A 16,539-nucleotide genomic window follows, 5' to 3' on the forward strand; every position below is an offset into this window, starting at 1 on the left:
AACAAAAGAATTCTACAGCAACTGCACTACTGCAGCAAATGCAGCAGTATGTGATTTCGTGCCTTGTCTTAGATACTATGCACAGAGAGGTTAGAGCCATCTGAGCAGGCATCGCCAGATGAGAAATAGCCTAGGCAATGAAAATGGCTTCCGCTGAGGCTCGTGTCTGTACAAGACCGATTTCTCGCAGGTTCTTGAGCACTGCCAGCGAGCAGACCAAGCTTTGCTGTCACCTTTTAGTAAATCACGTGCTTCAAACCAACTCCCTGAGGGAATAATACCGACTGGAAACCTCCAAGTGTGCTTGGACGCTGGGACAATCCCAAAAACTGTGCGTCGTTTTATGACAAAGACCAGTCTTTTCAAATGCGCCTCTTGATGTCCCTGTAACTAGCTGTTATCAGCGAAAAACCAAGCAGACATTACAGACACTACCAAGACTTACCGCCAGACCAAGCAAAGTGGGCTGCTGCTGTGCCTGCGAGGTTGTGATCAGGGTGGGCTTGGTAGAAGTCCCACCTGCTTGCGTGGTGACCAGCTTGACAATGGTGGCGCCCTGGGGGATCACCTTGCCCTGTGGTGACGCCTTGCCAGCCTGCTGGATCAGGCTCACCTTGGGCATCTGAACAGACACACACAAAGGGAAGAGGTTAGTACCAATCAAGCCACTGCCAGCTCACTGACCAGTCCCATACATGCAGGCAGTATTCTCGAGAGATCAGGCTTGGAAATACTTTCGCTTCAGAAGATTTTCATGACTAGCACCGGGTGCTTCAGTGTCTGCAGGCATCAGCATTCCTGGCCCAATGCCAAGCACAGTGCCATAGCAGGTTGCCGGCAACGCTGTTGCCTGTTAATGCCAACATGTCCGGTGCTAGTCACGCAAAGTATTACAAAAAATGGAAATATGCCAAAAATTAATTGTTTGAGGATGTCACTTCTGCATACAAGTGGAGTTCTGCTGTCTAAATCTGGAAGCTCAGTTTTTTCACACCCATCACAATATCTACTAGAAGAACTTTGAACAAAAAATGCTGTAGCAATTCAAAAAATTTCATAGCATTTGACATTCACCCACATGCTGGGTAAAAAGGATTTCAAGATGGGAAACAATCACTATATACAGTGAAATCCCGATACAGTCAAGCCTTGTTAATACGTAGTCGACCGGGAATGACGTTTAGGAACGCACTTAATGTACGAATTTAATGCCAATGCCAGTTTAAAAGCTATTTACCGGCCGGAAAAGAATTATGTCTTGATGCTCTCAAACACACACACTCAGACGGGCTTTATTTGTGGGTAAGCCGCAAAAATCAGCGATCTTCACTTGCCACCATGGTGGCCTTGCCGCGACACCTTCAAACTCGTTAAGGCAGTGAGCAAGTTTGTCCACAAGAGCCCGCCTCTCTGTGAAAGCTCGCATGATGCTCAAAGGACGCGCCACATTATATAATGAAGGGCCATCATCCACTTCCACATCATCGTCATCATTGGTGCTTGATGATAGGCGAGGTGCAATGGCAGCAACAATGTCGCTATCCGAGAGCTCCATGGATGTAACAATGTCAACTTCTCGTTAACATAAACACGACACGCCGCAGCAAAGACCGTTGAACACCACGACAACACACACACACACTGACGGAATGAGGAAAAAAAATTAATGCAGTAACTTCTCTGGGAGTTGTCTAAGTATGTGTAAGCATTGTGCCACTTGCTCATCTCCACGCAGCTGGGTGCCATTATCAATGTTATGAAACTTGATCCGGCCAGTACAAACAAACAATAGCGCTGCGGCAAAACGAATTGGTGTGGGCGGCAGTGCAAGGTGCATTGACAATGCTACCAAGTACTGCAGGTGGCAGCGCCCGGTGCACTGATGACATTCTGATCATCATAAGCTGTTACTGTCTCTAGCGTGCTTCAAGACAAGGCAGCAGAGCATATGGCGGCACTGTAGCTTGTGCGCAGCATGGCGCTACATGCACCACAACTATGTGGATGATTTGGACCAACAGCTCCTCGAGTGTTGCTATCTTACCGTTGCTGTCGGTATTCATGTGGCCCAAGTCAACGAGAAGAAAAAAAAAAGAGCCTGTAGAGTGCACAGGACAGTACAGAACAGAACACAAGAACGAACGCTAGGAAAGAAGGAAGGAAATTTTGGAAACAACAGCAAAGTAATAGGGCCTATCACTTCAGACAAAATTTTTTTCTCACCGTGGCCAAAGTGACACCCTGTGTAGTCTTGACGAGGGTGACAATCTGAGGCTGGGATGTGGCCGTAGCCCCTTTGTGCACAGTGATGATTTGCTTGCCACCTGCAGTGGTGCCCGCTTTGAGCAGGGTGCCTGGGGCCGCCAGCCTCACGGTTCCAGTACCAGTTGGGCTCCCTGCAAATGAAAACAATCCTGTTGTACACTTCAATAATCAAACAGAACCTACAACATCCCCCTGTACTGCTCACCTAGACTATGCCTCCTAATCACTACATTCGACGACCAATAATTCGGACTCCACGGGGAACGTAAACAAATCCAAACGATCAAATGTATCCAAAAAATATTTACATTTTAAGTGTTTACAGGAGGTATTCAGAGACCTGGATTGGGAAGAATTGGGGATAAGAGTTAATGGAGAATACCTTAGTAACTTGCGATTCACTGATGATATTGCCCTGCTTAGTAGCTCAGGGGACCAATTGCAATGCATGCTCACTGACCTGGACAGGCAAAGCAGAAGGGTGGGTCCAAAAAATTAATCTGCAGAAAACCAAAGTAATGTTTAACACTCTCGGAAGAGAACAGCAGTTTATGATAGGTAGCGAGGCACTGGAAGTGGTAAGGGAATACATCTACTTAGGGCAGGTGGTGACCGCAGATCAGGATCATGAGACTGAAATAATCAGAAAAATAAGAATGGGCTGGGGTGCGTTTGGCAGGCATTCTCAGATCATGAACAGCAGGTTGCCATTATCCCTCAAGAGGAAAGTGCATAACAGCTGTGTCTTACTAGTGCTCACCTATGGGGCAGAAACCTGGAGGCTTACGAAAAGGGTTCTACTTAAATTGAGGACGATGCAACAAGCTATGGAAAGAAGAATGATGGGTGTAACATTAAGCGATAAGAAGAGAGCAGATTGGGTGAGGGAACAAACGCGAGTTAATGACAACTTAGTTGAAATCAAGAAAAAGAAATGGGCATGGGCAGGGCACGTAATGAGGAGGGAAGATAATCGATGGTCGTTAACGGTTACGGACTTGATTCTAAGAGAAGGGAAGCGTAGCAAGGGGTGGTAGAAAGTTAGGTGGGCAGATGAGATTAAGAAATTTGCAGGGACAACATGGCCACAATTAGCATATGACCGGGGTAGTTGGAGAAGTATGGGAGAGGCCTTTGCCCTGCAGTGGGCGTAGCCAGGCTGATGATGCTGATGATGATGGTGATATACATTAAGTCTATGGGGCCGTTGGCAGTGCTGCGAAGCTCTCCAAAATACTGAGCATGTCCCGATTCTCAGTGTCCAGTTTATCGGTGTCCAATTTATCGATCAACTACTGTACTGCATACCTGCCAACCTGAAGATTTGGAAATTCGTAAAACTATCACGGCGAGGGAGGGAGGGTGTGCGCAGCAGTACTTTATTTTTTTTTTAAAGGAACTTACTTTTTGCAACAAGCTTACTCACGTTCTCACAACTGCAAGTGAAATCCTTGTCTTGGAGAGTTAAGAGCGATAACTCCACTGGGCCACAATTTATTTTTGCAATGATTTTGCTGTGCCGACTTTGCCTGCTTCAAAAATTTCTCCATGTAGGTTTGCTCAAAGCAAGTACCACTCTGGTGCCCCTTGGCCATCAGCACACTTTCAATCAAGTGAGAGAGAGAGGCCCTGGTTGAGCCTTTCTCAATACAGTACAAACACTGTTTTTCTTACCGATCATGATATTGGCATTGTCTGAACACAGCCAACGGGTTTCCAACAGGCAAATTCCGGGACTTCATCTTGTCCAGAACCAGATTTGCAATCTTGTGACCCGTCGCTTCCTCTTGGATTATCCCGAGGCAAACAAAGTGGCTTTCGACTCTACTCCATTTCTTTGATGAAATACAGTCGAACCCGGATATATCGAATTCGACAGGGATCGGAAAATAGTTCGGTATAGCGAAAATTCGATATACAGATATAGGCCAAAAAAGCACTCGCGATCATAAAAAATTGTGGCTTACCGATTGGAACAGCCGCGAATCACATGTGAAAGCACACAATATGAAAGCGCTTTATCTCACGGAAAAAAAATCACTAATTTTGGGCTGCTTTTTCCTCTGGGAAATGAAGTTTAAAACACTAGTCTCAATCTTCTCGAGACTGTCCAGGTGCGAGAGCCCAGTGCCTTCCATTTCGCCGCAACAGCGCTGAATCAGGCTGAACACTGACGCCAGTTCAGTGGCTGTGCACGGACGCGTTTCTTCAAAAACACAGTTGCCCTCGTCGTCGCTGGAATCGCCGTCTTGAACGCCAGCTATTCCAGTCGCAATGTCCTCATCAGCGAGGTCGGCTACCGCTTGAACTTCGCTCTCAGTGTTAATGAAGTCATCAACAGTAACTTCGGACGGGACGGCGCCGGTAAAATTGGACAAGTCGCGGAATGCGTCCTCCAAGCACTCATCGTCATCTAAAGCTTCCGGACATTCATCTCCGGCCCCTTCAAGGCCTGCCTTGCCGAAACAGTTGGCTACTGTGGCCTGCTTCACGTCGCCCCAAGCGCCGGTAATCATCTGGATCGCGCCGAGCAGGTCAATCTTGAGATCGATTCCCATGCGGAGGTTTATGAGGAGCCGTTCAATAAGTCACTTCCGATAGCCTACCTTGAATGCCTTTACGATACCCTGGTCACGGGGCTGCAGTCTCGCTGTGGTGTTCGGCGGGAGAAACTTCAATTCGATGTGCTGCAGCTTGCAAGTCGTTTGATGGGCCGAACAGTTGTCTACCAAAGGCAAACTCGGCGGCCGGGCTTGCCCAACTCAGCGTCCCAAGCCTGCAGCCATTCAACAAAAAGTTGACGTGTCATCCAGGCCTTCCTATTACAGCCGTAGCGGACGAGAAGCTGTTTACAGTTCTTGAAGCAGCGCGGTGACTTGCTCTTCCTGATCACGAATGGCCGTAGCTTGCACGAGCTGTCCATGTTGGCTGCAAGCAACACCGACACACGCACTTTGCTCATTTTACCGTCGTGGCATGAGGTTCCACGAAGAGCGAGTGTCTTATTCGGCAACATCTGCCAAAAGAGACTAGTTTCGTCTGCATTGAAGATTTCTGCAGGCGAAAACTTCTCAGTGATCTTCGGCCACTCCTCAGAAAGCCACTGCTGCATCTCCTGGCTGCTGACAGCCCCACTTTTGCCTGAAATGGCCTTTCCTACAATGCCGTGGCGGTTTTTAAACCGTTGCAGCCATCCAGTGCCACCGCAAAGGTTCTCTTCGCCAAGAGCCGTAGCAAACCATTTGGCCTTTTCGATTAACATCAGGCCATCCACAGGAATATTTTTCGCTCGGATTTCAAGAAACCACGTATAGAGTGCCTTCTCCACTTTGTCAAAAACAGCAGGGCGCACACGACACGCTCCCAAGCGACTTTCCTCACCTGCTTTAAGCTTGATGTCCTGCTTGTTTTTTAACAACGTACTTAAAGTACTCCGCGGAATGTCGAATGCGTCTGCCACGGAGGACTTCTTTTCTCCATTCTTGACACGCCGGATTACTTCCAAGCTTTCTTGCAAAGTCCAGATTCTTCCTCTTTTTTATGTCCGCGGATGCCATAGCTCACCAGATGACTGCAATCACATACGCTACACACAGCACGTTGAAACAGAGGTACGCACAACAAAACGCGAGATGCGCAGATGGAGCAGTCCGAGCGAAGCCTGTTCGAGCGGCACTCAACGGGGCTGTGAAGGAATGACAAAGGAAAAAGAAAGAAGAGAGCGGGGAAAAAGATGGGCGGAATATGCCGTCGAAAGCGCTGTGTTCGTTTTTTGAGCCCTCTCTGGCTCTCTTGTCTCCCCTGGCCCACGAGCGACCGTGCCGACCCCTCACTTTCTCTCTCTCCCTTTTCCCAGGAAGCGTGGCTTGGAAACGTCGCCACGTCTCCATGCTGCGCACTCTCTTCACTGAGCTCCAATGCCCTTGCCCAATGCACACGCCGGCGGTAGAGGAGGAGCGAGAGAGCTCGCGCCGGTGGGGCGCAAGAACGGGGGAAAGGCTCTGCGTCTCCGTCGCTAGGCGATGGCCGCGCATGCGCAGAGGAGGAGCCTGCTGACTGACTCTGCGGAAATGTTTTCCCCTGAGGACCGGACACGAATGCCTTTGGGAAAGGCGCACCTTCCAGGGGCGCGGCGCGGCGTTCGATATATCGAATGTCCGACGAAAATGGAATTCGATATACTACACAATTGTGCTATACTTTTACATAGTATTTTCAAGGGGGTAATCTGTTTGTTCGATATAGCCAATAATTCGAAATATGTGGGTTCGATATATCCTGGTTCGACTGTATGTCGCAACAGTAGGGTAACGCTGCATATCCCTATTGTTACTGCCATCCACAGCAATAAAAAATACTTGCCGTTTCAGGGCATGCAGCAAAAGGGGTCTCCGTGTTGGCGGCCATTTCCCGAACAATTGACGTCGTCCTTGTTCGTCCACAGGTGTAGCGTTTCACTTCTTCGCACTTGGAGAACATCTTCCGGAAAAGTGGTCCGGCATGATCGCCAACACTCAGCGGGATGTTATGTTCAACTAAAGACGCCATGAAGAGGCATTCTGCACAAATCGCACCGAGGTTGTTGTCACTGCGCACAAAACTTGCTAGGCTTGGCTGGCTGTCCACAGCTCACATGTATCCCTGATGCTTTTTCGAAGCGATGTGGACCTTAATGCCATACTTGCCGCCATGCGAGATGTTCACATGACAAGCACACGTGGTGCAGAATCCGAACTTCTCCCCTTTCTTCGACGGCACGAAGCACAGAAAATGTGCCGTGTACGATTTCAAAAACACTTGGAAGTACTCTCGTGGCTTCGAGCCTGCCATTGCACTGAAAAACTGCTACAGGCTGGAGTCGCACTGTGTCCGACGCGGCAGATAGTCACACAGAGGCCAACACTGCAGTGACTCAAGCTGACTGATGTCCAAACTCGCACGCCCGCACTAACAAAGGCAGCAGCATGGCAACAGGTTTGCGGAGGCGCTAGAGGCGATATCGGTACTATCAAGCTTTGGATATCGATTCATGACCCCTCTTAGACGACAGAAGTCACTACAACCTTGCAGCTGCTGATGATGATACCACACATATGTACTGCACTTTCGTGGCGGCGCTAGGTACCAGGGCGTAGTTTTACTACATTTTAAAATTGGTTTTTTCCACAAATAAAACGTTTTCCATAAAATTTCAAGCAAGATTAGTAAAATTGTAAGACTGCTCGAAATTCGTACATTTTACGGAAAATTTAGAAGAGTTGGCAGGTATGGTACTGCCAGTCATTACTATTAACATGCTTATCTCATGAGCAAAGGCTGCTTTTGTTAATACCTGTGTGAGAGTTTAAAAAAAGAAAGAAAAAACATCAGAGGCCTCCTTATATATTTTGTAAAAGGATCCTAGCATATATTATGGCCTACAACACGCTACAGTCAACGACTGAATTTTCGGACGCCCAAGTTTTCGGACATGCCTGATATTTCGGACGTCTTCGCGGCACCGCCATGAGCCCCATAGAATCAATGTATAAGGACATCTGAAGTTTCGGACGCTCTAACCCCCCGCCGTCCCATTTTCCGGACTTTTTGACGCGACGGAAGGTCCTTTGGCTCCTCGCGCAGCACCCTTGCGAAGGAAATCGACTTACAGCCGAAGCACATCACCGCTTTGAACCACAACTAGCCGAATCTAGCCGTCACACACCGATTTGGTCTGGCCGCGCTGGCTATGTTCATCGCCGCAAATGGCCGCACTTACGCCTCCGGCGGAGTTTCCGAAGCGGCGCTATTTCGTTTGTTTGCGCAGGCCACTTTCTGGCTAGCGTGGTGTGTGGTTGTGCTGTTGTGTCAAGTGTGCTCTGCGACGCTAGGCCTAGGTGCTTCGACGCTCGTCAGCGAACTCCACTGTTCGCAACTTGAGGATTTCGCTTGCCTTCGATGGTCCCCACTCCGTCTTCATCGTCCTTGCCGATGGCATCGAAGCACGGAAAGCAGTACCGTACCCACGGAAATAACTTTTGAACAGTTTGTTGACGCTGACAACGAGCTCTCAACTTCTGCGCATAACTGACTGACGAGGGAAGATTCCGTCAGGTTGTGGGGGATTCACAAGACTCCGATAAGGAGCCAATGCCTGCGCCGCCTACAAGTGCCGAGTTGACGCGAGCACTGTTGACTCTTTCATCGGTGTACAGTGCCGACAGGACCCTTGCTCAGATCGAGGCGAATATGATCGCATGCAACCGGAACACTGTCCAAACAACAATCAACAAGTTCTTCAAGCCACTGCAGCAATAACACTGGCTGCCCGACGATGCACATGTACATAATAAACCGGCAGTCAGCTGCATACAGAGTTTTTGAACTTCTCTTTTTATAGCACCTTCATTGATGCTTTGGCAGGGTTTCGGAAGCCTGGTACTTCGCCCTTTACCTCTAGATCCGAGAAAAAAAGAAAGAAGGTGCGTTTTTTGCATGCATTCATTTTTTCGGACTGCCTGAATTTTCGGACGTTTTTACGTTCCCTAGAGGGTCCGAAAAATCGGTCCTTGACTGTACACACTTTTCCCGTTTTTGTTTACTGTTACAACAGCAGTAATTGAGGCTTCACATTTTGGGGGAAGTGGACAAACTGTAGCTAATTCACCAAAAGCGTTCACCTAGGAGTGCCTCTTTTCAGCTAGTGTCGCTACATTTTCGAACGTGATGGCACGAACTGACACCCCCACCGAGCGACACTTCCTTTAAGCGACACTAAATCTGCCCTTCTGACTGGTCTATAACCATGGTTGCTGAGAAAAGGAGGAGGCACCTTGAATGGGGAGGGTGCTGAGCTTGAGTCCCTGCTGTGCCAGAACCGAGGGGGAGACCACCCGGATGGCTGATGTTGGAGACGCAGCTGCAGTTGAGCTGGTGACAGTTGTCATCTTCTGGGTCGCAGCCGCAGCTGCTGCTAGCGCCGCCATGCCAGACATGGGCTGTTGCTGCTGTGCCTGCTGCGCCTGCCCTGCGGGCAGAGCGCCAGTGGTCGACACAGAGGGCGACACAGCCACCTGCTGAACCTGCTGCACCTGCTGCTGGGTTTGCTGCAAGAGAACCCAGTGGAGACACCATAAGCTACAACCACGAAACAATACACAGTGAAATCTCAATATAATGAAATCCAGGGAAATGCCATAAGTGGTTCGTTATATTCTGAAAGATCGTTATATTGAAAGCCCTAAAATTAACCGTTTCAGTCAAGACTTCAAGATATGCACAATTTGGCCAAAGATACTTCCAGATGAAGGGCAATAAATACAAGGCACGCATGGGAAATGATTCAGTGCTGTGGAAAATTTCGACTTAGCCAATTTTTCTAGATATATGGTACTACTGTAAGCAGTCTCTTCAGATGCACAGGACTATTCAGAGAGTGCGAATAACTGCTGTACAGCCTGTAAAGTATGGCAACCTAAGTCACGTAGCCTGCCTCACAGTGCAAGTTCTCATGTTTTAGGTCCATACTATGGCCACTGTGGTGAAAAGTTATAATGCACCATTTATGCTTTTGATAACCACTACTACATAATTTACTGTGTATTACACGATTGTAAGTTGACCTATTTTTTTTTTTATTTGAAAGTCTGAAGCGGGGGGGGGGGGGGGGGGGGGGGGTCGACTTACAATCGAAACCAAAACATTTCCCAGCCAAAAAAGCGAGACCAACGAGATATCAGGGGAGCTACAACATAGTTACGATTTTATGTTTACACTATGGCCCCACCCGTAGCTTTCGCTATCCCGCCTTTTGTTCGCTTTTCGGAAGTGTTTTTCAACATTTTTTTAGAGTTTTACAGCGCACGCAACACTCATCGGGGAGTGTCGATAGTTGATGGAAGTGCTGCTATTCCATTCGCAGCGGCACCCCCAGAACAGCGGCACTTGAAGGGAGTATCGATAGTTCATGAAAGAGCAGACACCGCTCACATGTTTCTCTTTCCCTGTAGCTCTTAGTTAGACGCGTTCGACTCAACTGCCGGCTACGTGCTACTTCCATGCTTCCTCAGTCGTCATGAGTGCTCCAGGCCCACTAAACATTCGGCACTCGTTCACAGCAGCGTTCAAGAGGGCTGCTATCATTTACGCTGAAGAAACAAATCACTGCACAACGGGCCGCAAGTTCGATGTTTCTGAACGGGTGGTGCGACAGTGGCAACTGCAGCGAAACAAAATTTTCACGTGTAACGGCAAGCAAAGAATTTCCCACGGACCAAAGTCGGGACGCTTTCCGGAGCTGTAGGCCAAGCTTGCAGCGCACGTCGCTGAAATGCATGATCGGTCTCTGCCAGTGAAGTGCGACATGGTCATGAAACAAGCCCGGATCTTCACCTTTTAAGGACCTGCTCCGCCACGAGTACAACGGGTGGCTTGCGGCAGAAGACCGCGAACTTGCACCAACCGGACCTTTCAAAAGAGCCTCCCTGACAGCTGCGTGTAGTTGGGTGCATTCGGCGTGGGCTGCAGTTCCACAACATGTTGTGGTGCTGTCGTTTGCCAAATGTGGAATTTCGCTGGACGACGACGCGCTGTGGGACCAAGGAGGTTATACTAATACTAGCATAACCTTGTGTGGAACCGTAGCAGCGATGACGATGGCAGCACTAGTGAGCACGATGGCACAAAGAAAGACGAGTAGTCCAGTGACCATGCCAGCTACTAATAAATTTTTGTTGTGGAATGCGCCCTTAGGTATGCTCTCTTTTTTTTTTTCCTGTCACACGTGATTTGGGGGGGGGGGGGGGGTCAACTTACATTCGAGTCTACTTACAATCATGTAAATACGGTACTATGCAATGACAGACACGTGCTCACATTATGAATACTGCGATTGTTTTACATTAAATGTTACAACGGCTGTTCATTATTGGGAAAGTATTTGAAAATTATTTGACATTCGATTTGCTTCCGACACTATTCGATTAATGTTCAATTCGGTCTCAAGAATGGCTATTTACACACCCCCATTTTTCCCCACTTCTCGGTGCAAAGTGTGTGCGCACGTGTAATTAAGGAATGTGTACTATATTCGCGGATAACTTTTCTTGGCTTTGAAGCAAAGGCCACGGAAACTAAGCCCACTTCCTTCACCGCTGCTGGAAGTAGTCTCGCAGTATCTTTGACGCTTTCTTACGCGGGAAATTGAAAAAATAACCTCTGTTTTTTACAGCACCAAGTTTCAAACGATACCTAACATTGACCAGTCAGCTATTGGTATTTTATTGTAGTTTAGTTTGCTCTTTCAAGTTTTTGCACACCCGAAACCGTCAAACGTTTTGCATATTCATCAAACGCAAAATGGCGCCCGTGTCTTCTGGTGAGTGTTTGTCGCTTGTTGTCCCGCCAATCAACTCTCCTGAGAGGCTGTTGACCAACTTTAGCAGCAAAAGAGGGTTGAAACACACACAAAAGAAAGTGCTTGCAGTGTCTGCATGGAAACTAAGCGAACCCATCTAGAAATCGCAACCATGTACAAACTAGTGAGCATGTGAGCTAACTGCTGCGCCGACTCCGACGCCAGCGTCCGCTGCACGTCCAAAACAACACTATACGGCTGCTTGGGAGCTCCGAAGCAGGCTGCGTTGCTTGCTGTTCAGAACTTATCGAATGTGAATGAACATTGATTCACACCGAGTTAATTGTATCTGCCTTCACTAAAGAGGTTGTGCGAGGTTGGTGAAGCCGAAACCGGTGCTGAGCGCAACCGGACTACATTGCATACGAATATAGTCATGTGCAGAAGTTCTGCCCCCGCAGCTTTCGCTTCATAGCCAAGAAAAGTTTTCAGCGAGTATAGATCCTGTTGGTTGTCTCATACTATACTGTCTCATATTAGGTGTCTAGGCATTCATACTGTGATGGGAGACTGCGTGCGTGCCTATACAGTGGAACCCGGCTATATCGAACTCGCAAAATTATAGGGCACAATTCGATATAAGCCTGCTAAATAATTGGATGTCACAAAAGCACATACCATTTATAATATCACTTTATTGATGAAACTATGGTCGGGTACAACTTTAGAAAAACGGGGAGGCCCCGCCAAGATGGACGAAGCGCGACACCCAAGTGCCTCCGCGAATAAAATAGTTACGCTCAAAAAGCGTGCTTCTAAAACGCACAATTCCCGGTACAAATAACGACTTTTGTATTTTGACGACTGTCTTAGTAGAGCTCTCACGTGCTACAGCACATGCCGGATTGCGAGAGCAAAATAGCCCCGTGCCTTCAACAACGCTGCGCGTCATCTGCTTTTCAGCTTCATTGCTAGGGACAAAAGCAGCTCTCCATGGCTTTTGCACTAGTTTACATGTACACGACACATTTACTACTCGTTTTCCAAGCTCTCCGAGAAACGATGCATTTACTGAAACCATTACAAACCTGGGTCGAGAAGACGATCGAGGCAGGAAAGATACAAAAATGCTTCATCCATCGTCTTAAATAAATACTCTTGGTTTTAAATAGCACAAGATTTATATTTTTTGGTTTTGTATTTTACAAACCTATTTTCAAGCATGTGATAGGTTCTCTTTTTTTTTTTTCCCGTTCCTTCTCACTTTTTTTTTTTTTTTTTTTTTGCAGGCCTGCAGTCTCACTAGTTTGCATAGCTAGGGTCAGCGATACTCACTGCAATCTTTCATCACCGGATCATGGCTCAGAATAAACACACGGGGCACAAATAGTGCATTGTAAACTCGCAATAATATTTCCAGTATGGTAGACCCCCACAAACAGTTTGGGAATTAACTCTGACGAGGGGCAGACGCACACGACTCTGCCTAGTTCGAAGCGCGGGCAGCCATCTCCATCGGCGGGGTCACCGGCCGTTCGGCTCATGAAGCCAGCTGAGAGTGCGCGCCCATTGGTGGAGGCTCGTGTGCATCGGCCTTGGAAGAGTAAACACCCTTTTTTTCTGAAGTTGTACCAGACTACAGCTTAGTTTTGCATAAATTAGTCCTGCATTTACTTCTGCTTGGGCAATTTCGCTGCCTGCAACGCAAGCAGTTTCCCACATTGTCTAAGGAGTCGGCGCAGCTGAGGTCGCAACCTTCCGCATTCGCGCAGAAGCACCGTACTAGTGCGAGTGCACTAATCACTTCGGAGGACGGGGCAAAAAGGACCATCGTTGCTTTCCTCATTGTGCGCACTTTCAATTGTGCTCGGTACGACGTCAGCGATGTCTTCGTTTACGGGCTCTCCCGTGAATGGTCGCGACACCATCATTCGCACTCACAAACTCATCCACCGTTGATTTGTCAACAGCTTCTGGAAATCCTGATAGCTCGCTCCAAACTTTGGCAACGGTTTCATCGCATTCATTATAATTTAGTCATCACCAAGTGCGCGGAAACCGGCACGTATGAAGCACCACTTGTACACGGCCATACATACACGTCGGGTGGCACGGGCACTGGGTCGTGAGTTTGGTCGCTTTAGCCCTAATCGTGCCGAGAGTGCTCCTCGGAATCTTGCACGCTGCGGGGACCTCCGACTCCTCATCGCGTTCGACCCAATTTATGGTTTCGAGCTTCACGATGCCACTTCATCACAGCAACACTGCGGGAGAAGGCCCACAAGGTGCAAACACATTGAACCAGAAAAGCAGTGAGGCAACTCGCACTTTCGCCATCTTGCACGACGAGAGCACAAGAGCCTCTGATTGGCTGTCTGAGCAAGTGCTGCGGGCGGGCCAGGATCATTTTTTGCAGGGGGGGGGGGGGGGGGGCACCCGAGCAGCCCGAGGTAGCACAGTCACAGTAGGGCGAGCGGTTGGATGGAGCCGCGCCGCCAGGTTTCCCCGCCACCACGAGGGAAAGCCAACTTCTGGGGGCACTGTTCTGCCGCTTGACATTCGATATATTCGGAGTCCTTGCTATTTTTGTTCGATGTTCGATTTGATAGCTAGGTTCCCAGGGAGTGCACCAAGTCTATAATACCACATTTGTGCACCTTGAAACATACTGAAATTTTGAGGAAGTTTAAAAAATATATATATCGCATATCAAGTTACAACTCCGAACTTTTGTAACTTTGGATAGCACAGAGGTAGAAACATGAGACAATGCTTATTGCACTCCTTGAGCATTCAGGAATATGTTCACATAACTTTTACATTTCTTACCACAAGACATTTTCTGCCAGTCATTAGAAAACATGGGAACAGGACAAAATTGTATAATGTATTTTTCTCATTTTATAAAGAAAAACTAATTACATATTTGCATCAAGCACATCAAATTACATAATACCTACAAATTCTACAAATATACCTACAAATATCAATACTGGTATCGCTCGAGGCCTATGTACCCCCTTAAATAGTGCATGCCTGCCGTGACCAAAGGACAAGTCTGGATTATCTGATTTTTCGAATTAACGAACTTCAAATAAACGAGCTTTTAATGTACACACAAAATGAAACATGCTGATCACTTCAGTGTCCGATGCCAACTCCAAAGGCAAGGCAGCACAGACACCAGCAATGGCTGAACTGGCTCACCGTGACTGTAGGGAGGTTTCCTGTGACTGTTTTGACCACCTGTTGGCCAGTTGGGGTGGTGGCAATCACTCGAATCTGTTGCTGACCAGCCACACCAGGCGACCGAGTGCGTACCAGTGTCACCGTACCTGCATACAAAATGCTACGTAAAGCTCACACAGACAAAAAGTCCGCAATTTGATAAGGCCGGAGACCAAAACACTGCAGAAAATAATATGATTCGCAATATGTAGGAAGTGGAAATAAAATGCTAATGGTACAAACTCCACCTCCCAAATTTGCAAATACAGTCGAACCCACTTATAACAACATTCAAGTGCCACGAAAATTCCATTGTTAGAACCGATAATTGTTATAACCGGGTTGCATGAAAAAATCAAAATAGGGGGATGGCATAGCTGATATGAGAAAACTATGTAGGCAGGGAGGCAAGTGCCCCTCCCCACCACCTTCCTCTGCCCGGCTGCTTATTGTGTTCACTCGTTTAACTGCTTCCTGGGCGCTCCAATTGCATGTAACAAGCCCCGGCTGTCGGCGTTAAAGAATGGCGCTGCTACAACAACTGCAAAGAGGTGTCGCGTGTGGCAAGCGATATGTGAGCACCGTCGAGGCATCACCTTGGTAGCCCCAAAAGGGGCATTTCAAAAATTGCGAGACGGCTGCCGCGGCAGCCTGTCAGCTTGAGAAATCCAGAAGAAACGCTGAGGAGAGATCGCCACAAGCATCTCACCCCGTATTTGTCACTGGTTTGCACGGGAAAAGCCTACGCCCATCAGCCATGCATGCTTTAAGCGAAGCTTGCAGACATCCTTCTCCAAGGCATATTCAAGCGCTCCACGTAGTACAGCAGAAGGTTCCTCGCGAAAACGAAGCTCTGGAGGGACTGAATCATGCCGGGCCGCCTGTGAGGACAACATTGAGGCAGTCTGCCCTACCATGTCATCGCTGCCATCGCCGCCGCCATCCGATGCAAGTATGTTCGCAACGATCTTCTCATCGGTTAGAAGCACTTAGTTTCCAAATCTATAGCCGTGCACTTTCTTTTCACCGGCAACGGCGTGCATTGCGATGTTCAGCCATGTTATGTTTCAGCGGCGAGTCAAGCGAAGTTGAGGAACCGCGTGGCCAGGAACGACTTCGACACAACCAACAAAAACGAACGCGAGTGATTAAGCTGTTTGCCAAACTGCACTGAATGAGGAGCCAGCGAGCAACATACGAGGAATCTGCTTGCGGCGCAGTTGGCGCAGTCCATTTGTGTCTCAGAGGGTGGGGCGGCGTAGAGCTATGGGTGCAGCCCGTTCATGTTCGGAGGGGTGGAAGGGCGACGGGAAAGAGCCGCGCTGAGATGGCTAGAAAATGAGTGCGTGGTGGCTGTTGGAACAGCGGCCCATCGTGCAGCGGCTTGAATTTCTCGTTTCCCTTTTTTGTTTTCAAGGATTTCGCATTTCACTACCTTTTGGCTTGGACATCCTGCAGCCAGGCGTCATCGCTATAACCAATAATGCAGCGTCGGGGCATTGTACTAAGTTAGGGTTATTTCCCCATGGAAAACATACAAAAGTCGACGATGCAGTAGCTTCTCATAGTTATAAGCGATATATTGTTAAAACCGGTACCGTTATAAGTGGGTTCAACCGTAACATGCAAACAAACCTAACGAATACCTAATTTTCATAAAAATTCCTAAATTTAGTAGCTGGAAAGCAATACAGTCAACGACCGATTATTCC

The 16,539-nt window shown here is 48.1% G+C and overlaps 1 protein-coding gene across 1 annotated transcript in view; it reads right to left on the reverse strand.

Annotated features, from left to right (window-relative positions):
- Positions 1 to 16,539, reverse strand: part of Hcf (Host cell factor) — a 54,210-nt gene that overhangs the window by 21,803 nt on the left and 15,868 nt on the right. The window contains exons 6-9 of the mRNA XM_050170112.3: positions 14,807 to 14,934; positions 9,077 to 9,350; positions 2,224 to 2,396; positions 446 to 622 (exon numbers count right to left, since the gene is read on the reverse strand). Of these exons, the coding sequence (XP_050026069.2) occupies positions 446 to 622; positions 2,224 to 2,396; positions 9,077 to 9,350; positions 14,807 to 14,934 (752 nt within the window). The remainder of the gene's footprint in view (positions 1 to 445; positions 623 to 2,223; positions 2,397 to 9,076; positions 9,351 to 14,806; positions 14,935 to 16,539) is intronic.

The sequence above is a fragment of the Dermacentor andersoni genome, chromosome 6 (assembly GCF_023375885.2).
Source record: "Dermacentor andersoni chromosome 6, qqDerAnde1_hic_scaffold, whole genome shotgun sequence".
NCBI classification, from domain to species: domain Eukaryota; kingdom Metazoa; phylum Arthropoda; class Arachnida; order Ixodida; family Ixodidae; genus Dermacentor; species Dermacentor andersoni.